This window comes from Hypanus sabinus, chromosome 6 (genome assembly GCF_030144855.1).
Source record: "Hypanus sabinus isolate sHypSab1 chromosome 6, sHypSab1.hap1, whole genome shotgun sequence".
NCBI lineage: Eukaryota > Metazoa > Chordata > Chondrichthyes > Myliobatiformes > Dasyatidae > Hypanus > Hypanus sabinus.
The window spans coordinates 47,698,145-47,722,570 of NC_082711.1; the positions used below are offsets into that span (position 1 = coordinate 47,698,145).

A 24,426-nucleotide genomic window follows, 5' to 3' on the forward strand; every position below is an offset into this window, starting at 1 on the left:
CTATTCCATTATCCACAACTCTGCTTTCATAAAAAGGATCAACGTATCTACATCTACTAAAATTTAGTGACCCAGTGAAAAAATATTTTGATAATATTCCTGGAGAAATGACAAGAGTTATTTTTGGATGAACCTATATTCAACTGCAGTTTGGAAGACTTTAAGGAAAACATAATGAGACATAGTGTTTGGCAGCACTGTATCATCAATGGATACCCCTTATCAGACAGCATCCGCCCTGGGGTCAAGCATAAGCACATAAGCTCTATTAGAGCATATCCAGCTCTGGTCCAGGGGATACTGATATTTTCATATCACAAGGCTCACTCACCTTGACAAGCCAGTAATAGTTCATGCCCTGCCCTACTCTGAGTTTCACCTTATTTCTGAACCCCTGATAGATTTCAGTGATGCTGACACCCAAAATTTTCAGGTATTTTTCTCTGAACACGTGAGATACTGATGAGAGCCCTTCTCCACTAGCTCCTCCTCCTTCTTGCAGTTTGTCTTGTTCTGTGTGCCCTCTGTGCATTAGGCACTTCAAGGGAAATGCCTACAATTGCAGCACTTCCTTGGAGTTTCCAGTTTGAGCAGAAATCATTCATAAAGCTATTCAATATATGTAAAACCTACACAGTTAATAAACTGTAAAAGAAAACCTTGTGCTTGGTTAAGCAAAACCAAGAGATTGTTAGTTCAGCGTTAAGCTTTACAGAAGCATTGCCACATTGTTAATTCATGCCATGATCTTTTAGCTCCCTATTCTCTTGCTAGGTAGTCCCTATGTGACTGCTAACACCCTTAACACTAGTGCAGGGGTCGGCAACGTTTACCACTGAAAGAGCCATATGGACCCATTTCCCACAAAAAAGGAAACACTGGGAGCCACAGAACCCGTTTGACATTTAAAATGAAATAACACTGCATACAACGTTTTTTTTTTTTGCTTTTATGCTATGTATAAACAAACTATAATGTATTGCATTTATGAAATTGATGAACTCCTGCAGAGAAAAAAAAATTACATTTCTGCATGCAACAAAAACATTTTGAACTCCGAGAAAAAGACGTTGGGTTGAAGGTTACTCCATAGTTAGCCTACCTTGGATCGAAGAATTAAAAGAAAGCGCGCACTGGCGGGTGTCAGGCATTGGCAGTGGTGATGTATATTAATAGCGATAAAAAACACGTAGCGGTGTGCTACACGCAGCGCTAAAATAACGACACTGCAGTCAAAGATAACTTTATTCAAACTAAACAGCCTTGCTTTAAAGCCTCCCTCAACCCGCCCCCCCCGTGGGCGCGGATGCTCCAAAAGACACGTACTCACAAACCCCCATAGGCTATCTCACTATCTCCCTTAGCTGGAACGGTGGCTAATTGTGAGCCGGTTCGGATGTGCCAGGAAATGGGGTCGCCACGTTTTATTTAGATTGTACAAGATCACCATAATCTTCAAATTTCAAATTACATTTCAAAAACTAACAAACCACGGGGAGCCGCAGCACAGAGATGAAAGAGCCGCGGGTTGCCGACCCCTGCACTAGTACATCTACCTGGGCTGAAACCCATTGACACCATTTTGCTATTTAAAGAACACTGCCAAGCTGACTTTCTTGTCGCAGGGATTTGGAAACGTAAACTCGAAGTAGGAAACAACTGCTTCGTAATGGTTACATTTCTTTTCACCTCTTGCCTTCTTGTAAACTGGCCCAGATTTTCTGAGTCAACATAATTTCTCACCACTGTTTTAAGGTAATCATTTCATGCCACCTACTTTTCCATTCCGCTTCTCCTTCTCAGAAGGAAGTTCAGCTTCCGACATCAGTCAGCTCACAATATCTTTGTGATGGCTGTTATATTATGCAAATATATTTCTATTTATGCCTTCAATGTATCTATAGTAATTGTAAATGCTTCATTAATTCCAATAAAGCCTTTAATTTTCACTTATTATTTTCCTACTTTGTTGCACTTTTCCCATTGTCAGGGTAAATTGTACATATTTCTAAATTCCTCATCATCTGAACCATGCTTCAGCTACTGACATTTTCTTCAAAATAACTAAAGAACGAGTTAATCCTCATCATTACTGACCATTTACAAAATGTACCGTGGCTATATTCTCACAGAACTTTGCAAGCCTGCAGGTTCTACCACCAGGATTTGCATGAGAACACAAGCTCTCCATGTCATTACTTTACTCAGCTACTTCAAGACCTGATTTTGGAAATGTCTCACATACTCTTTAGCACTGCTGACTCTAACTTGAGAGACTTCCTACCCAGAAGCACCTTCACCTTGAAGAAACTGTCTTCACCACCAGCTTCTCAGCTGTAATTAGGGAGGCCTTACCAGCAATGCCCTCAATCCCCACAAATAACACTGGCATTTTTCAAAGAAAACCACAGACAGCAAAACCAAACCTGACAATCTATAAATAACATACAGTCGATCGTGACACACAGCAGTACTCTACAAATAATATGAAAATTCCTGAATGTAATCAAAATATTTAGTGAGGTGTTATTCTAATTAGAAGAAAATTCTCATTAGATTCAACACTTGAACTGTGCAATTATTTTGAGACACATGTAATCTGACTGAATACTCCATGCAGCAGATTTTTATTATGTTGTGCTAATTAACTTTTAAATACATTATCTATAATTACCAAAGCTATATTCCATTTCCCTCTCCAATACTAAGCTGTTTAAATGAGATGGGCAAATAAACTTAAGGTGACTTTGGTAAGAGTAATTTGTGTTTGGGAACATAGACTACAAAGACAGTTGGGAGGAGCACTGGAAGGATTCAAGGAGATTTTTAATGGTGCTCAACAAAAGTGTATTACAATTGTAAGCTAGAAGAGTAAGAGTGAGGAGACACAGCCTTGGATAACTCAGTAAGTTAAAGAAGGCATCACACTAAAACCTCATGCTTACAAAGTGAGTGAGAGAGAGAGAGAGAGAGAGGGAGAGTGCTGTGGTATCTACTGTAAGACTTTTGTACAGTTCTATAGTAATTTTATGTATTCCTACAGTACAGTAAAAAAACAAATTTCACCACATGTGAGTGATGATGAACTTGGTTCTGAAGTGAGTCTCTGTTGTGGACTGAGAGTGTGAAGGAGGCAGGGAAAGGGGAAATCATTGTTGGGAAAAGGAGAAGGGAAAGGGGATTTTGTAATGATCAATAAACCAATTGTTTGGAATCAAATGGTCTTACCTGGTGTCACAGGGCTGGGTGTGTCTGCACACATGCCACCCTCCCACCCTTGGCACTACTTCTCTGCCACCTATCACACATCCCTCCCATAATGCCCTTCTCTCACCATTCCCAACATCCTTTGCTCCTGCCAGATTTACAAACTCATTCTTTGCTCCAGTTGACAAATATAGTACTGTGCAAAAGTCTTAGGCACCTTACTACATGAATGTGTTTTAAGTCTCTTACACAGTACAGTAAATGAGGGAAGATTGCAGCATGCTGTTTTGCAGAGTAACTTGAGAGTGTTTGCAATAGTTTATCATGAAGGTAAATAGAATATTGTCCTTAATTGCTAGAGGGATTGAGTTTAAGAGATGCTGTAATGGTACACAGTACTGCTAGGGCACTGCATGCAGTTCTGGGTTCTTTACTTGAGGGAACATATACTGGCTTTGGAGGTGGTGTAGAGGAGGTACATCAGCTTGATTCCAGTAATGTGGGGTTTAGGTTATGAGGAAAGATTGAGTTGCCTGGGACTATACTCACTGTACTTCAGAAGAACGAGGGGGATCTCATAGAAACATATAGAGTTATTAAAGGTAGAACTTATGAAAGTTCAAGGTTCAAAATAATAGGATAAATGCAGCAAAGTTGTTTCCACAGGTAAGTGAGAGGACGTAGCCTTGTAATGAGCTCTTCAGGTCTGTGTGGAGTGCTGGAGAGTGTGGTACTCCAATGTTTTTTTTTAGAACACCTGAATCATTTAAAATTGTTGTTAATGACAGTCGTTAATTGGTAAGAGTTCCTTGTGTTTTTCTCGAGTGACTCGCTCTTTGCAATGCCGTCTCCTGGCACCTTCTGTTTGAACTTGTTCAGCTTATTTTGATAGGCTCAGTGATTCTGTGTTAAGTTGTGTTATATAAGCAGATGCCCGATTAGCACTAATCTCAAAGTTTTGAGACTGTTACTTCCCATGGTGATGCTCAGCCGAGCCACTGATGTTCTTTTGGAAGTATTATGAATAAATTCTCACTGCCGTCTCTACATTGGATTCTATCTTTCCTCTGCAGTTGGGTTCTGATATTGCCGGCACACATCGTGTCAAGCATCAAAGATTTGGGGGTAATAGATTTAGGACACAGATGAGAAGAAACTGCTCTTTCCAGAGTAGTGAATCAGTGAGATTCTGCCCAGGGAGGCAGTCGGGGCTACCTCATTCAATATATTTAACGTACAGTTAGACAGATTTTTGCAAAGCAGGGGAATTAAGGGCTATGAGGAAAAGGCAGGTAGCTGGAGATGAATGCATGACCAGTTCCACCATGATCTCATAAAATGGCAGAGAAAACTTAATGGAACAGATTGTCTATACTCCTGCTCTAATTTCTTAAGTTCTTATGATTTTATGCAACATTTCAAGGGAAACAGATATGAAATGATCCAAAACCACTAACAGGATTTAATACACAACTATCTGTCCGGAGCCAACTGCTACCATTTTGACAGAAGCCTAGATTTCTATGTCCAGCACAACTAGTTGGAATGAATAGCAAGTTCTTTCGTCAATGCAGATCATGGGGGCGGGGGGGGGGGGGAATGGGTGGGCAGGCTGATATAGTCTGTAACTTAATCACCTATTTCTGAATACTACAGAGCTGGTCACCAGCAGGAGAAGAAAAGTCAAAGTAAGTTTTATGATCAGAGTACATATACATCACCACATACAACCTTGAGATTCTTTTCCCTACGGGCATATGCAGAAAATCTATGGAATAGTAACTATAACAGGATCAAGTAGAGCAGAGAAGACAACAAACTGTGCAAATAAAGGCGAACACAATCTGAAACTGAATCTGACAACTGTTGAGGAAATGCTGGCAGCGTACTCAAAGCTAGCAAAAAAAATTTGGCACAATCTACTCCAGCTTTTCCAAACCACTGGTCCTCTTCCTTTGACAGATAGTCTACCAGGTTAGGAGAATTCTATGATGTGAAAGTGGAATGGATGAAGGACAGAGTCCAGGACCATAGTGCAGGGATTTAATTGCAATGATGGTGGTTGTGAATGATGTAGCTTGGGTTAGGAGTATACGGCTAATAGGAAGGGTGTTATTTACCACTAAAAATTGATTGTACAGGTGAGGTATGGATTAAGATTGTGTCTATGCCCATTATGTCAGATACAGCAACATATACATATATATTCAAAATCTTTTGCTTCTGGTTTGCAGTGGTCTCTTTAGGAACTGATCTTTAATGGCACATGGATCTTTATTTCTAATCTGCCTAGTTATCTGCCTGGAATATATACTCAGTGCCCACTTCATTAGGTAGACCTGTACACCTGCTCCTTAAAGCAAATACATAAACAGCTTATCATGTGGCAGCAATTCAATGCATCAAAGCATGCAGACATGGCCAAAAGGCTCAGTTGTTGTTCAGACCAAACATCAGAATGGGGAAGAAATGTGATCTAAGTAGCTTTGACCATCAAATAATTGTTGGTGTCAGATGGGGTGGTTTGAGTATCAGAGAATTTCCAGGGATTTTCATGCACAACAGTCTCTAGAGTTTGAATATCTGAGAAACTGTTGGGTAACTGAGAATCTCCAGGGATTTTCATGTGCAACCGTCTCTAGAATTTGCAGAAAATGGTACAAAAAGCAAAACACATCCAGTGAGCCTTGTTAATGAGAGATGAGAGAGGAGAATGGCCTGAGTGGTTCAAGCTGATGGTTAGGCGCAGTAACTCAAATAAGCATGCGTTACAACAGTGGTGTACAGAAGACATCGCTGAAAGAATAATGCGTCAAGTGCTGAAGTGCATGGGCTACAGCAGAAGACAAGACTGGGTCCCACTCCTGTAACTAATAAAGCGGCCACTGAGTGTATTTGCAATTCTTTTATCAAGTGTACTGCACTTACAATGGAGAAACCAAAAGCAAACTGCTTTGTGGAGCACTGCATTCAATCCTTAGAAACAAAGCTGAGCTTTCTGGTGCATTTTACTTTAAATTCCCATCTGACTTTTCACCTTCCTCTCTATAACATCCTGCAATATTATAATGAGACCCAATCTAACCTTGAGGAACTTCATCTTCCATATGCCTTGCTGCAGTCTTCTGCATTCAATATTGAATCCATTGTTTTCAAGTAACTCACTTTGCCTTGTTTCAGGAAAATAATCAAAATCAGGTTTAATATCACTTACATATGCAATGATATGTGTTGTTTTGTGGCTACAGTACATTGCAATGCATAATAATAAATACTATAAATTACAATAACTATAGACATAAAAAAAATAAATAAGTAGTACAAAAACAGAGGAAAAGTAGCGAGGTAGTGCCCATTCAAAAAACTAAGGTGCTTAAGACTTTTGCACAGTACTGATGCAGAGGGGAAGAAGCTGCTCCTAAAATGTTGAGTGTGTGTTTTCAGGCTCCTGTACCTCTTGCTTGATGAGAAGAAGACATATACTGAGTGATGATGGCTCTTGCTGCCTTTTTGAAGCATTGCCTTTGAATGGTGTCCTGGATGCTGGGGAGATTAATGCCCATGATGGAATTGGCAGAGTTTATAACTTTCTGCAGGTTTTTCCAATCCTGTGCAGTGGCCCCTCCATTCTAGATGGTGAAGCAACCAGTTAGAATGCTCTGTAGAAATTTGGGATTGTCCTTGGTGACATAACAAACTTCTTCAAACTTATAATAAAATTATAGCCACTGCATGACTTACTTTGCAAATGTATCAATATGCTGGATTCAGGACAGATCTACAGAGATGTTGACACTCAGGAACTTGAAACTGCTCACCCTTTACACTCCTGATTGCTCGATGAGGATTGGTGTACTTTCCCTCTACTTTCCCTTCCCAAAGTTCACAATCAATTCCTTGGTCTTACTGATGTTGAATGGAAAGTTGTTTGTGCAACACCACTCAATCAGCTGATCTATCCTTCTCCTGCATGCTTCCTTGTCACCATCTGAAATGTTACCAACAATAATTGTGTCATGAGCAAATTTTTTAGATGGCATTTGAGCAGTCCCTAGCCACAGGTGTAGAGAGAGTAGGACAATGGGCTAAGCATACATTCTCCCTTTCAAAGTGTGCATAAAAGGCACTGGGGCAACACACAAAAAATGCTGGAGGAACTCACCAGATCAGGCACCATCTATGGAAAAGAGTAAACAGTTGATGTTTCAGACTGAGACCCTTCATCAGGACAGTATCCAGCATCTGTCTTGATGAAGGAATTTCCAGGATCTGCAGATTTTCTTGTGTTTGTGATAAAAGGCATTGAGCTCATCTGGGAGTGAAGATTCACAGTGATTCGTGATGTTAGGTTTTGCTTTGTAGGAGGTAATGGCATGCATCTGATTCCATCTCTAACCTCAATTGGAATTGGGTTTTTTTCACTCTTAAGATAGTCTTCCATAAGGTGGGCCTGAGCTTTGTATAGTTCTGGATCACTTGTCTTGAATACCATCGATCTAACCCTCAGCAGACCTAGAATCTCCTGGTTCATCTATTGCTTTTGGTTTCCATATGTCTAGTATGTTCTAGACGGCACCAACGATGAATTTGGTGACAAATGTGGCGTATTCATTCAGACTCGAAGATGAATCCTTGAATATTGTCCAGTCCACGTATTCGAAGCAGTGTTGAAAGTGTTCCTCCAGCTCCCTTGACCATACCTTCTTGCTCCTCACTACTGGTACTGCAGTCTTTTGTCTCTGCCTATACACTGGGAGCAAAAGTGTAGCCAGGTGATCAGACGTGTTCTTGATGGTGGTATTACAGCAGTGTTGTGGTGTGGCCAAGTGGCTAAGGCGTTGGTCTAGTGACCTGAAGGTCGCCAGAGGCAGCGTGTTGAGCAAGGCACTTAACCACACATTGCTCTGCGATGACAACAGTGCCAAGCTGCATCAGTCTAGTGCCCTTCCCTTGGACAACATCGCTGGTGTGGAGAGGGAGACTTGCAACATGGGCAACTGCTGGTCTTCCATACAACCTTGCCCAGGCCTCAGTCAACATCCAAATTGATGGACAGCCGAAGAAAAGAAGAGATTACAGCAGTCAAATGTGTTGGCTCCGCAGGTTCCACAGGTGAGATGTTGGTGCTTTATGTTCACAGACTTCAACAAGCCGGCCTAGTTGAAATCCCCCACAATGATAGAGAAGACATCAGGGTGTGCAGTTTCATGCCGCTGATTATGATGCCCAGTTCCTCCAGTACCTGCCTGAGGTTGGCCTGAGGTGCAACGTACTCCATTACCAGAATGACTCCCTCGGCAGATAAATGCATGATATTTATTTATTTATTGAGCTATAGTGTGGAACAGGACCTTCCGGCCTTTTGAGCCACACCATACAACGCCCCCATTTAAACCTGGCCTAATCATGAGACAACTTACAATGACCAATTAACCGACCAACTGGTATGTCTTTGAACTGTGGGAGGAAACAGTAGCACCTGGAGGAAACCCACACAGACATGGGGAGAACGTACAAACTCCTTACAGACAGAGCAGGAATTGAACCCAGGTCACTGATACTGTAAAGCGTTGTGCCAACCACTACACTACCGTGCTGCCTTGACCATGATGTGTTCCAGATTGGCTGGGCAGGACTGAGACAGAACCTTCATGACTGTCTCAGTCTATCTGAATACATGGGCCGGGATTGTCAGTTCAGATATAATTGACTTTAGCAAAGTAATTTGAGCTGATTCTACTCTAAAGACTGTGGTAATGAAAAGATACAAGGGATATTGCAGAGAGAAAAGAAAACAGGTTGAGATGAGGAGATAATTGTATTAAATCAGTAAATTGTTCTGATCTGCAAACGTTTATAAAATAAATTCCCCAAGGAGTGGTGGAAGCAGATATAAGGTTAAGTTCAAAGAGTGCAATGCCTACATTTGCAAGATGGCAGGGAAGAGTAATGGAGTTGGCAAGATTGAAAGCTCCTTTAGAAGATCTTATCAGGAACTCAGCATCATGTTGCTTGCTGTGTTATTTCATGGTTCTTTAAGCCAAGTGGCTATATGCCTTTATTTTTTACAGAATCACCACTGGTAGCAGCCAGTTTCATAATAAATGTTTCCTCCATAATAAATAGCCCAATAGTGACAACTTACTGCTCAATAATAGTGGGCACTAAGATGTCGTTATTGGGCTATTTATTATGGAGGAAAACAATTTTCACAAAAATAATAATTCCTGCGTGTATACTTACTTTGTAGAAATAATTCATTGGTAAATAAGGAAGCTACACATATATGTGCCATAAGCATCGGTTATACTGTATGTGTGTACTGTATCTTATAATCACATTACATTCCACAAAAACTGAATAATTCAAAGTGATCATCCACATGAGTTTTGTACTGAATCCTTGTGATTTAAATTTTCTTTTCTTTAATTAGTGTCCTGCTGAATGCATTCATATCACATTCCTGTGTGTAATTCTTTATTGAAGTCACAAACCTGTTATTTTTACTGGGTTAACACTTTATTTAATAGCACACAAAAGAATTTAACATGAAGGCATAAGATACTGCTCCAAGGAAACCTCACCTTAAATTGCAGGCTGATTACATCCTACCCATTTTAAACCCATCTAAAATATTTTTTTTTAATTTATTTCCTGTTCATTGCAATTCAGGAGTAAAATATATCAGTAATTCCAAAAATAATAGTCTTCTTGAAGGTTTATTGGAATGGTGAGTGAGATGGTTTCTGCCTCTTAGCAGTCCCAAGCTCAGAAGGTCACCAAGATCATCTGACCAATGGAACATCTTGGTACAAAGCTGGATTGGGAGAATGTAGTCCTCCATTCAGGAAAGGACAATAAAATGTTGAAAGGACGATGGTGATACAGTTGAAGAGAATAAAATAGCACATGTGTAGAGGGAAAGTTTTTGAAATGAGTTTCTACTGAAGGACTAAAACCATGGACGACTAAAAGAGGTGAAATATTCAATCCATCCTAAATTTTGTCTTAGACAAAGTGTATCTATCACTCTGCCCTGTTCTCTTGTAGCTCCATTTCTGTAAATTTTCAATTAACATGACTTGAGAAAACCTCTGTGATTTCCTCGGACTGTTTTGCTCGTTGATTCAAAAAGATTCATGTTGCTGTACATTTCAATGTACTTGTGACAAATAAAACTAATGTTTTTTTGCCAGTCATTAAATATGTTAGGCTGCTTCACTACATTATCAATGCTATAAAAATGCAAATTGTTATTGTTAACATATGCATGTTACTTGTTACTCCTGGCCATTACTTGTTTGCTTCATAAATTTCTGATGCCTGGAATGTAAATCAGTGATGAATGATAGTGGGAGGGTGAAAGGTGGTTCTGAAAAGTTTAAACTATTCTCATCTATGATGGGGATGAATTCCAGAAGATGTTTGCTAAGGTAGCCTCTGCTCAAGTTGAATTTACCTTCAGTCACTTCTGAAGAAATCTTCATTAATCTTCATTTAATTTGTTTTATCCTGATACATTGTCCATGACAATATGTCAGTGCACAAGAAAAGTCAAACACGGACACACAGATAGTTCTGCTATAATGCAGATTTTCATTTACAAATTGGTTATAATATGAATGATGGCTGAGCAAACGGCATTTGCAATACACGGGAACTTTGCTCACAGCGAGATCAGGAATGGGAACAACTGTTTAAATCTCTACTATATGAAGGCAACTGTAATCTGTTCTGCGATAACACAACATTCTGTACCTTCGTGTTATAGCAAAACTACGTGTAATCTGTAATACAACAATAACAAATTATCTAAATGTCTTCAGGAAATTTTGCAAGCTGCTTTGGGAATCAGACTGGAAATTTTTCATCACCATTCACTGGTAAAAGACTGAACTGGTGCCAGTTGGAGAGAAAGCTTGCTGTATGGTGATGCTGTTAGAATGGGACAGCAGAGGGCGAGGATAGACCTCTGGATCCACACTTTGGGTCCCCTCCATGAGCATCGCCCACCACAAGCGATTTGTGTGCAGCTTAATTCCCATCAGAGGTGAATTCACTTGATCATAATTGCTAAAAATGTCAAATTTACTTTGCGAAATTAAGTATAACTTAAATCCAAGGTTCAAGGAAATTTTGTGCAGCTTGTTTAACTCTTTCACTTCTCTGCAGAAACAGACTCAAATGGCTATTCATTTTATTTATTTAGAGATACCAGGCCCTTCTGATCCAAAGAGCCTACACCACCCAATTAACCTGCTAACACATCCATCTTTTGGAATGTGGGAGGAAACCGGAGCACCTGGAGGAAACCCACACAAACAACGGGAAATCACACTTACTCCTTACAGACAACAGTGGCATTGAACCCATGTCCCTAGCACTGTAATAGTGTTACACTAATCACTACAGTACTGTGCCACCTCAAATCTGACCTGATTCTGAACATTATAACTGATTAGAGCAAATACTGAAGGTTTCATTACCACATAACCACTGAGTGATGCACAACATTTAATCAAGGCGTTAAAGTGGTGTTCATATGGTTCAGTGCCAAATTATCATCACCTGAGTGAAAAAAGAGGTTAGGGGAAACACAATGTGATGAAGGGAAAGAGCAACTTGAATCAAAGTAGGTGTGAGGGCTTTATAGAGTAGAGAACAAACAATGCAAGTCACCTCAAAGAGAATACTGAATCTCATTCCCAACTGCAGTTATTTAAGCTGATATGCAGGGCATTCAAAGTCAGAACTGTGCTCAGGAATGTTTAAAGTGTGTGCTTTCCAGATAACAAATTGGCATCTTGTACAGCATCTCCTGGGATGTTTTATTTCCTCAAAATCAGGATCAGAATCAGGCTTAATATCAGCGGCATATGTTATGAAATTTGTTATCTTTGCGGCGGAAGTACAATGAAATACAATAGAGAAAAACTGAATTACAGGAAGTATATATATATTTATAGTTAAATAAAAATAAATAGTGCAAAAATTAGAAATAAAAAGGTAGTGAGGTTGTGGTCATGGGTTCAATGTCCATTCAGAAATCGGATGGTAGAAGGGAAGAGGATATTCCTGAATCGTTGAGTGTGTACCTTTAGCTTTCTGTACCTCCTTCCTGGTGATAGCAATGAAAACAAGGCATGACCTGGGTGATGGGATTCTTAATGATGGATGCCTCCCTTTTGAGGCATCGTCCCTTGACGATGTCCTGTATACTATGGAGGCTGCTGCCCATGATAGAGCTGACTAAGTTTACAACTCTGTGCAGAAATTCCTGTTGATTCACCATCATTCACTTTACACTACTGCACAAACTCAAAAATAAGCAGTGTGTGTGCGTGTGTCAACCCATTTTTTAAAAAAAGTATTTGTGAGGGAAACTGTATGACTGTGTGGAGTTACAGAACCATACAACACAGTGATAGTCTCATTGGCTTGCCATGCCCATAATGATCATCAACCACTTACCTGATCTACACTGATCTTATTTACCAGCACTCAGCTCATACCTTTCTATGGATTGGCAATTCAAGCTTGTCCAGACACTTCTTGAGCTGCCTCCATAACCCACTCAGACACTGCTTTCCAGAGTCCAACAATTCTCTGCATGAAAATATTCTTCTCCAGATTTCTTATAGTATCCTCTCTAGGATAAGATGGTTCTGCTATAGAACTAAGTTACCTACTACCTAGCCCTCTGAACAGTTAACCCTTCCCCAATTTCACCCCAATGTATCATACAGTTTGATCACACATATCTCATTCCATTGCCTCTTCATAAAATTTAGATAATACTGACTTCAACACAACCTTACAGAGTTGTATTTACAGAAATTTCCTGACCCATTTTCAGTTTGTTGCTTTGCATTTGCATCATAGAGTCTGCAATAAACAACAAGGCCACAAATGGCTCACTCAGTTAACGGACAACCAGCTTGCAGTAAAAACTATTTTTATCTTATTTCTTGTTTAGTGATACAGTGCAGGAAAGGCCCTTCCAGCCCTTTGAGCTGCACTGCCCAGCTTCCCCCGATTTAACCGTCTTTGGACTCTGGGAGGAAACTGGAGCACCCGGAGAAAACCCGCACGTTCCACAGATATACAAACTCCTTACAATGACGTTAGAATTGAACTCTGAATTGTAATAGTGTCGCTCTAACCATGGCACCCAAAAAAAAGATTCCAGGATAATTTGCTGGATCAGGCTTGGTCAGGAAAAACTGACATTGGTGAGCCACTGTTAATGATCATGTCTTTCCTAAGGTAGGAAGCCAGATGCCCAGCTCTTTGTAAGAACCTGGAGTAATCTCAGTGGATCAAGGAGAATCTCTGGGAAGAAAGAAATTCTCAATGTTGCATGTCAAAACTATGCATCAGGATTGCATGCTTCTCTTGCTCACTGTCCGATGATTGACTGAAATAGAGGATGATACCAGCCAATAGACTCCATTATAAAGGGAGATAGATATGAATATTTGGAACCAGTAAGAGGTTTCAGAAAGAAGAGAATAAATCAGCAAAGCACAAGAGCAATTCTGGCTGAAAGTGTAACATTTATAATAGACTTAATTATGCACAATTAAAGGAAATCATTCCAGTTCCAATTCCAATTAGTTCCTTACACTGCAATCAAAATTGTATAGATAGTTCAGAAATATCCTGCATACACCAAGGCCTGTTATTTGGTGAGATCTTAGATATTGATCAGAAGTCTCTGTCAGTAGGTACATTCAAGAGTTTGCTGCTGCTTGAACATCTTAGAGCCGTAAAACAAATGGCAGATCCCTGCAACACACACAATGCTGGAGAAGCTCAACAGGCCAAGCAGCGTCTATGGAAAAGAGTACAGTCGATGTTTCGGGCCAAGATGTCGGCTGTCCTTTTTCCATAGATGCTGCCTGGCCTGCTGAGTTCCTCCAGCATTTCGTGTGTGCTGTTCAGATTTCCAGCATCTGCAGATTTTCTCTTGTCTGTGGCAGATCCCTGCAGTCCACATTAACACTGTTGTAGCCAATTGGGCAACTTTAATCAGTTTTCTTGTTCCTAATAGGAAAGACACTGAGAAACTCCTTTCTGCTATAACCACAATCATCTTCATTTTTTTGCAATTTTTTTCTTTAAGCCAAAATAGGAAAAAAGAATTACATGTATTATTTTCCCAACATTGCAAGTGCTTCTGCTGGAATACAGGCATTAGAGCAGATCATCCTGTTCTGCACAGAAACTCAAGCATGGCTCTACACCCTCTCTTTTAAGAATGAAGTATAGAGATTAAATGCATCGCATTCAGAATCTGAACTAACATATCAATCTGAGACTTTGTTAAAAGCTGCACTCTCAATGTCACTGACAGGAAAGAAGAACGATAATATCAAACTGACCTGTAGCAGGGAAAAGGCTCTACAGCAAATCTGTTCCAATATGGACTATAGACCATTCATCCTATTTTGTATTCTCTCCAGATTCTTATGAATTCCAGCCACATTCACTTATTCACCTACACAATGGTGGAAAATAATCTACCACCCTCCACGTGTTTGGGATACGGGATGAAACCAGGACACCTGGCATGTTGTCATACTGTGCGAACTCTGCACAGGCCAGGACTGATGCTGGGTCTCTGGGGCAGTGAGACAGAGACTCTACTAAATGTGTCACTGTGCCATCCCAGAGGCAGAAATGAGAGGCATTGATCATGTGGAGAGTCAGAGGCTTTTTCCAAGACTGAAATGGTTGCCACAAGACGACACAGGTTTAAAGTGCTGGGGAGTAGGTACAGAGGAGATGTCAGGGATAAGTTTTTTACTCAGAGAGTGGTGAGTGTGTGGAACGGGCTGCCGGTAACGGTGGCGGAGGCGGATAAAATAGGGTCTTTTAAGAGACTTTTAGATAGGTACATGGAGATTTGTAAAATAGAGGGCTATAGGTAAGCCTAGGAACTTCTAAGGTAGGGACATGTTCAGCACAACTTTGTGGGCCGGAGGGCCTGTATTGTGCTGTAGGTTTTCTATGTTTCTCTCTCAGACAAGATTGTGAGATATTTTGGATCATTTGACAGAAGGAAGTACAAGATAGGGGACAATGATTTTATTTTATTTCTTCAGGTAATATATATGTTGTTGCAACACCAGCATTTATTTTCTGTCACAAATTGCCCCTGAATTAAGAGTCAATCAGACTGGTCAGACTGGACTAGGGTGGCAGGTTTCCACTCTGAAGAGGCTAGTGGAACCAGATGGAATTTTATAATAATCCTGTGGCTTCAGGCTTATCATTACTGAGGTTGCCTTTTGTTTTCAGAAGTACAGACTCTCGTGGTCTAATTCCCCATCATGGCATTCAAACTCATCTCTCCAAACATTTCCAGAACTTTGGCTGATAGTCGAGTATCTTAGCCATTATGCTACCATGCTCTATATTACTATTCTGGAATAATACTTGCAAAATTCTGACCAATGAATAGAGGAGTAATGGTCTTCATATCATACTATCCTGTCTGGTCTCTTGTTGAGTGAGATCACACAACTGAAACAGAGTCTGGAATATTATTATTTCAATTCATTTATACTCAACAGTAAGACTCTGAAAAGCAGGAAGCCAAGATGATGAAACTCCTGAATTTGGGGGCAGTTTTGCAAACAGTGCCATTGGATAGGGGTTGGGACTTGGAAGTAGAGTTGGACTCTGTTCCATTCGGTTCAAATCTCTCTGCTTCTGGGGAAGGCCAGTAATGAATCCACTCATCTAGAAATACTGTGAGCAATGGCAATTTGTGAGTGCCGCAGAAGGAGTTCTGGAATATCCAGTCTTACTTTTGGGGGAGGGAAATTCATTGCAACCGTTACAGGAACAGGAGAAGTCTGGGTCCATTTTTGAGCACCCTTTCAAAACATTCATACACCAGCAGACTGCATCAATAAATGGCAGCAAAAGAAACGTCCGTCCTGCTCCTTCTTGCCTCAGGCTAGGCACTCAACTGTGCTACAAAAACTATGTACATTTCTGCTTGGGTATTTTAAGTGGTCTGATCTTACAGTGTTCAATGGATATCACAAATTTACTCTGTTCTCCACCTACGCACTGCTGTCTCTACATAAGGCACATTCCCTGTTTCAGCTCCCCTAATTCACTCATGAATCTCATTTACTTATGAATTCTATCTCTGCCTCCAAGAATATCCTGTAAAACAGGAAGAAATTTATTCTAACTTTGGTCATGAAAATATTCTGGCACTCTTCTTGCAATGAAACCACTGGTTCATCTCCTGACGATCCCTAGCCAAACTCATTGTACTCTTATCTTATTTGTTAGATAGATTTCTATTCACAACAGCTGAGATTCCTACAAGCTCTCTCAAGAAGTAAAAGTGCTCACTACTCAAGAGTGCGTCTCTGTTTTGTCCTGCATCAGAGTTCTTTCTATCTCCCAGCACAGCTGAATCCATGAAAAACAGACATGCAGTGCCAACTGGGAAAGCAATATAGCTGATTTGGAAATGCAAAAAAAACCCATTACAAGTAGATCTCAACTGGGTGGATTCCATTAACAAACAGGGACATTCTCAAAAGTACCATGCAGAGTTATGTCATTTACACTCAAATCTCTGAAGTTTCAAGACTAAGAAAAGCTTGTCAAATGAAGTATCATCATGCACATTCTGAAAATGCCAATAAGAATTTTATATTGCTTAAAATGAATGAGAACATCAATAACATAACCAGGAATTGAAACACAAACGAGAGAAAACCTGCAGATGCTGGAAATCCAAACAACACATGTACAAAATGCTGCAGGCCAGGCAGCATCTATAGAAAAACGTACAGTCAACTTTTTGGGCCGAACCCCTTCGGCAGGACGAGAACAAAAAGCTGAGGAGTAGATTTAAAAGGCAGGAGGATGGGAAAGATAAACGTAGGTGATAGGTGAAACTTGCAGGGGGATGAATGAAGTAAGGAGCTGGGAAGGCCATGGAAGAATAAAGAGGAGGAGCACCAGAGAGAGGAAATGAGTGGGCAAGGAGATGAGGTGAGAGAGGGAAAAGGGAATAGGAAATGATGAAGGAAATGGGGGGTGGGGGGCATTACCAGAAGTTCAAGAAATCGATGTTCATCCCATCAGGTTGGAGGTTACCCAAACAGAATATAAGGGTTGTTTCTCCAAACTAAGTGTGACCTCATCAGAATAATGGAGGAGGCCACTGTCAGACGTATCGTAATGGGAATGAGAAGTGGAATGAAAATGGGTGGCCATTGGGAGATCCCCATTTTTCTGGCGGATGGAGCGTGGGCGCTCAGTGAAGCTGTCTCCCAATCTATGTTAGGTCTCACTGATTTACAGGAGGCCACACTGAAAGTACCGGACAGTATGTGACCCCAACTCACAGGAGAAGTGCTGCCTCAGCTGGAAGGGCCCTGAATGGAAAAAAAAAACTGTAAAAATGTCATCCCTTCTCTCAATTCCTCCATCTCTGCCACATCTGCTCTCAGGATGAGGCTTTTCATTCTAGAACAAAGGAGGTGTCCTCCTTTTTCAAAGAAAGGGGCTTCCATTCCTCCACCATCAATGCTGCCCTCAACTGCATCTCTTCCATTTCATGCAAGTTTGCTCTCACCCCATCCTCCTGCCACCCCACCAGGGTTAGCGTTCATCTTGCCCTCACCTACCACCCCACCAGCCTCCATGTTCAGCACATAATTCTCTGAAACTTCTGCCATCTCCAACAGGATCCTATCACCAAGCACATCTTTCCCTCCTGCCCCCCACAGTTTCCGCTTTCCACAGGGATCGCTCCCTATGTGACTCCCTTGTCCATTCATCCCTCTCCACTGAACTCCCTCCTGGCACTTATCCTTGCAAGCAGAACAAGTGCTACACCTACCCTTACACCTCCTCCCTCACTACCATTCAGGGCCCTTAACAGTCCTTTCAGGTGAGGCAAAACCACACCTGTGAATCTGTTGGGGTCATATACTGAGCCCAGTGCTCCGGTATGGCCTCCTGTATATCGGTGAGACCCGATGTAGATTGGGAGAGCAATTCACTGAGCATCTACGTTCTGTCCACCAGAACAAGTGGGACCTCCCAGGAACCACCCATTTTAATTCCACATCTCATTCCCATTCCAATATGTCTATCCATGGTCTCCTCCACGATTATGATCAGGCCACACTTAGCTTGGAGGAACAACACCTTATATTCCATTTGGGTAGCCTCCAACCTGATGGCATGAACATCGATTTCTCAGACTTCTGGCAATGCCCCTTCACTCCCTTTCCCCTTCACTATTTCCCATCCCCTTTCCCTCTCTTACCTTATTTCCTTATCTGCCCACCACTTCCATCTGGCACTATTCTCCCAATTTCTTTTTTTTCCATGGCCTTCTGTCTCTTTCACCAATCAACTTCCCAGCTTTTTATTTCAACCCTCTCCCTCCAGGTTTCACCTAAGACCGTGTGTTTCTCTTTCCTCTCCCCCCACCTTTTAAATTTACTCCTCAGCTTTTTTTTTCCAGTCCTGCCAAAGGATTTCAACCCGAAACATCGACTGTACTTTCTCTATAGATGCTGCCTGGCCTGCTGTCTCTCCAGCATTTTGTGTGTGTTACAGGAATTAAAATAGATAGTTTCATGGGAATCTACCATGAAGACCTCTCTTTGTAAATATTATCGTGTCAAAATTTCACCAGACATAAATCCTGATGTAAAAATCCACACTTCAATAATCAGAGAGGTTGCCAAATAAACCAGCAAGTGACACAATCAAGCAGGGAAAAGATCAATCATTCAAAGTTATGGAATGAAACTTATTTGCATTAACGTTTAGCGCATCACACTTGTGATGCTAAGCGACGGTACATTTTCAATAAAGCACAAAACTGAATGTAAATGTGATTGCTCCTTTTTTTTTGGATTGTATTAACACTGAGGTAGCTTTCCATAAATTAGAAAAGTGCCAACAGTGAATATGCCTCCAGGCAAGCTATTCATTAGTGTTATTCCTGTGCATAAGCAGGTTTATAGATCAAAATCATTCTTACAGAATTTACACTGAATTATAGACTTGAATATAAATCATTAAACACTTACTGGAAAGTACAGGAGTAATGCTCCAAAGAGAATTGTCTCCAACAACACCAGTCCTGATGCTCTGATACTCTGAAAGAATGAAAAGATTTCATACAGTAAGGATCATTTTAAAGCAACAACACCTAATTCCAGTTAATAATTTCTTAAAGACATTTAAATTCTAAACAAGGAAATGACAAATTAAGAGATCACATTCATCATGTTGCTTTAAAAATCTATCTTTCCCATTTTTTAATAGATTTTCCATTTTCTTTTAATTCTGTTGATTACTTAATTTGTTATTCAGATACAAAAATGTGCTTTCCAAAAGAAGCTGGATTAATCTAACTCCCTTTTTGAAACGTATTAACATGCTCAAGATTTATTGAACAAGAAAAATGATATGGTGTTACTATAAAGATCAGAATACATTTGAATTATGCACATTGTAGAAGAGTGTTAACAAGCTGGGATAAAATTGGCCTTGTTCCAGGTAACAGCAATAGCATATTGACAAGCTATTTAACACCCTCCCGACATACTTTTCCATTGAAGTCAACAGAAAAGACATTCAGTCAGATTGAAAAGCAGGTTTAAAAAGACAAGGCTAAAACAGAGGAGATATCAGTTGTCAAAGTTTGTGCATGGTGAGATCATATTATAGTAAAATCAATTTGTATCAAATGTTATATTCCCCAGAATTGTTCAGAGACACACTTAGAGGAAAGGTTTTAACTCCTGAACAGAAATTTAGCTTCACTGGCCCATTTAGACTACATTAATACAAAACACTTGTTGTTGAATTCTAGCTTCCATGGGTTTCAATTGCGATGATTAATATTAGCACAGTGCAGGTTGATTCCCTCAGCCTTATTCGTATGCATAAGACAAGCTATAAATCAAACCATAAATCTTTAAAGATCTAGATAGTAAGTGAAAAGTAAGTTTTAGAAGCTTATACACCTCAATGCATTCAAGGTCTGTGCACAGTTGGTTGAGCCAATTACCAGCAAGATAGTTAGACTAAAATATAAAGGGAATGGTTTATAAAAAGTGAACACTTCTAGACCACAGAATATAGAATACTACAGGCCCTTCGGCCCACAATGTTGCGCTAACCTTTTTAACCTACTCCAAGATCATTCTAACACTTCACTCCCACATAGCCCTCACTTTTTCTTTCATCCATGTGCCATAATTCAGAGTTTTTTCAATCTCCTTAATGCATCTAGCACTACCACAACCACTGCCAGTATATTCCATGCACTTACCACACTTTGTGTAACAAATCTACCTCTGAATTCACCCCTCCCCATTATATTTTTTTCCCATCACCTTAAAATTATGCTCTCTCTACTTGCCGTTTCCAGGCTGGAAAAAAAAGTCCTCAACATGAGAATTCTTAAGTGATTTCATTTCAGAAAACACTATCTGCAGAAATAAATTCCCCTAGCAGCTTAAAAGTCAATTATTACTTCACTTTACAAATAGCACCATAGGATAGCTGCTAGCGAACACTATCACAGCACCAGCAACCCAGATTTAATTCTGCCAAATTCCGCTTCAGTCTGTGAGGAGTTTGTATGCTCTCTCTTTGACCACTTGTGCTTCCTCTGGGTTAGACACACAGGTCAGTAGGTTAATTGCACACATGGGTGTAATTGGGTGACATTGGCTTTTTGGGCAGGTAGGCCTGATACTGTATTGTAACTTTAAATCAAACAACATTTTTCTCATAGAATGGGAAGCACGGTATTGCACAGAGTAAAGGCCTTAAAGAAAAAATAAGGACAGTCAGCATGGATTTGTGTAGAGCAAGCCATGTCTAACTTAACTGAGTTTTTCAAGGAGGTAAAAGAGATGCGGATGTTGTCTACTTTGATTTTACTAAGGTCTTTGTCAAGATCCCTCATACACATGCAGAAGATTAAGATGTATGGGATCAATGGTGACTTTGCCATTTGATTCAGAATTGGCTTGTCCGTAGAAGACAAAGTGTAGTGGTCAATAGGACCTACTCTGACTGGACGTTTGTGATGAGTGGTGCACTGCAGGGATCTGTACTGGGACCTCTGCTGTTTGTAACAGCCTGGATGGATGGGTGAGCTAGTAAGATTACACACACTGGTAGTGCTGTGTGTAGTGTAGGAGACTGCCAAAGAATACAATGGTATGTAGATCTGCTACAGATATGGGGAGAGAAATAGCAGGTGGTTTAATCTGGCCAAATGAGAGGTATTACACTTTGGGACATCAAATTCACAGGACCCTTAACAGTGTTGATTTACAGAGGGACCTAAGGATCCAAGCACATAGCTCCATGAAGTGGCTATACAGGTTGATAGGGTGGTAAAGAAGGCACATGACATTCTTGCCTTTATTAATTGAGGCACTGAGTTCAAGAGTTAGGGAGTTAAGCTGCAACTTTATAAAACCTTTGTTCGGCCGAATCGGGAATAATGCATTCAGTGCTGCTCATCCTATTATAGAAAGGACGCAGAGGTATTGGAGAGTGTGCAAAGTGGTGTACCAGGATGCTGCCTGGATCAGCGTGCATGTGCTATATGAAACATTTGGACTAACTTGGATTTTTTTCTCAGGAGCTGTGGAGGCCAAGGTGAGAGCTGATAAGACTTTGTAAGAATATGAGAAGGACATAGATGGTGGAAGCATCCACCATCTTTTTTGCAAGTTAAAATGTTTACTACTGGAGGATATGCAAATAAGGTGAGAGGGTTTAATTCAAAGAAGATGTACAGGGCAAGTTATTTTTACACAGAAACTGATGGGTGCCTGGAATGTATTTCCAGGGTGGTAGCCGAGGAAAATATGATATAGGCATTTAGAAGACTGTTGGATAGGTACATGAATGTGCAAAGAACGGAGAGATGTAGACATTGGGCAGGCAAAAGGATTGGTTTTGTTAGCCATTTAACTTAATTAGTTTGGGATATCATTGTGGATTGAAAAGTCCTGAACTGTTCTATGATCTACGTAAATAAAAGTTCAAAGTAAATTTATTACCGAAGTACATATATGTCACTATATACAGCCCTGAGATTCATTTTCTTGCAGCTATGTTCAATAAATCCAATAACCATAATAGATTCAATGGAAGACCACACCAACTAGGGTGTTCAACCAGTGTGCAAATGACAACAAACTATGCAAGTGCAAAATCAAAGAAATAATAATAATAAATTAATAAACAAGCAATAAAGAGTTCTTGAAAGTGAGCCCTTAGGTTGTGGGAACATTTCAATAATGGGGCAAGTGAACTTATCCCCTTTGGCTGAAGAGACTGATTATTGAGGGGTAGTAACTGTTCCTGAACCTGGTGGTGTGAGTCCTGAGGCTCTTGTACCTTCTCTGTGATGGCAGCAGTGAGAAGACTACATGATCTGGGTGGTGGGAGTCACTGTAGATATGATCAGTTGTGGGGAAGGCTTTATCCATGATGGGCTGGGCCCTTCTCCTCCTTTACTTGGTCTCCCCCATTGAGTGGAGACCAAACCTGATGTTTCAGTTCCCCATCAATGTGAGTGAACTGGTACAGTCCCATGTGTAAGTCACATTTTTCTCAATACATAATTCTCAGTGAAAATTAAGAAGTCATGGACAATAATGCACATTGCAAATATAATATTTCCTCTCAATAAAATTCATTCCTGCATAAGTAATTGAATTAGTTTCCAAAAATGGTTTCAATTATACATGCCTGGTGATCATAATTTATTAAGCACCCACATGCCATGCCAATTTCATTAATTAGCTTTAGTTTGCCATGTAGAATTGTAAAGCCAGTTCAGAAGTCAGGAATAGTCTGGCATTTATTGTAGGCAGGAGACAAAGTTACATAGTTTCAGTGGAAATGACTGCCATATTCCCCTTATTGTCAGTATCTCTTTTGATTCAGATTCCCTGGCAGCTCATTAATCTATGACCATACATAAAAAAGATGTAGGCAAACAGTGAAGATAATTGGGACCTGAGGAACCATTATTTTTCCAAGTTAAGTTTTATAGTTGAACTTTATTTGATTGTTAACCATGCTCCTAGCTCAGCATTTTGAAGAACAGTATTGTGGAAAGATTTTACTGTGATGTATGTTGTTGATATAAATGAGTTCCAAGAAATAGCAAGTTGTTGTGCCTTAAATTCTAGTTTTTATTAATATCTGTTTAGACCAGAATAACTGCAGGAAATTTGGGTACATGCCTTTTAATTGTAATTAACCATGCTGTTTTTGAGCATACTGATTAACATGCAGCAGAGTAGAGCCAGGTCACTCCTTAGTTACTTATCCAACATAGCTATCCTCTGGTTTGCTTAATCCTACACAGGCGGCATTTTCTTTTTCCCTGGAAATTTGTTCAGCAAAATGTTCATGGCCTATATCCCAGCGGTACGTCAGAACTTGTCTAATTATTATGGACACCCATAATTGCTATTAAATAGTTGATCCTCTTCCTTCGTTATTTCTCCACCTACTATATTTCCTCAGGTGGGGCAGAGTTCTACTTGAACACATACCAGGCAGTGATACAGCCAGTTAGAATGCTCTCTATGGTACGTCTGTAGAAATTTACAACTGTGTTTGGGCACATGGCAAATCTCTTCAAACTCCGAATGAACTACAGCCATTGCCGTACCTTCTTTGTAACTCATTGATATATTGGGCCCCGGATATATCCTCAGAGATAGTGAAATTGCTCCCATTTCTACTTCTGATCACTTGACAAGGACAGCACCTGTTACCCTATCTTACCATTCCTGAAGTCCACAATCAATTCTTTGGTCTTACTGACAAGGAATGCAAGGTTGTTGCTGCGACACCACTCTACCAGCTGATCTATCAGACTCCTGTGTGCTTTTTAGTCATCATCCGAATTTCTCCCAATTATAGTTATGTCATCAGCAAATTTATGGATGGAAGTTGAGCTCTGCCTAGGCACACAGTTGTGTGTGTAGAGAGAATAGAATCATGGGCTAAGCACACATCCTTGAAGTACACCAGTGTTGATTGTCAGTGAGGAAGAAATGTCATTTCTGATCTGCACATACTGTGGTCTTCCAGTGAGGAAGCAAAGGATCAAGTTGCAGAGTGGGGTACAGAGGCCCAGGTTTTGGAGTTCTTTGATCAGAACTCTAG

General features: G+C 40.4%; 1 protein-coding gene across 1 annotated transcript in view; it reads right to left on the reverse strand.

Moving 5' to 3' along the window:
• gpr158a (G protein-coupled receptor 158a) overlaps positions 1-24,426 on the reverse strand; it is a 576,558-nt gene that overhangs the window by 150,189 nt on the left and 401,943 nt on the right. Inside the window, exon 5 of the mRNA XM_059972060.1 lies at positions 19,296-19,364. Within this exon, the coding sequence (XP_059828043.1) occupies positions 19,296-19,364 (69 nt within the window). The remainder of the gene's footprint in view (positions 1-19,295; positions 19,365-24,426) is intronic.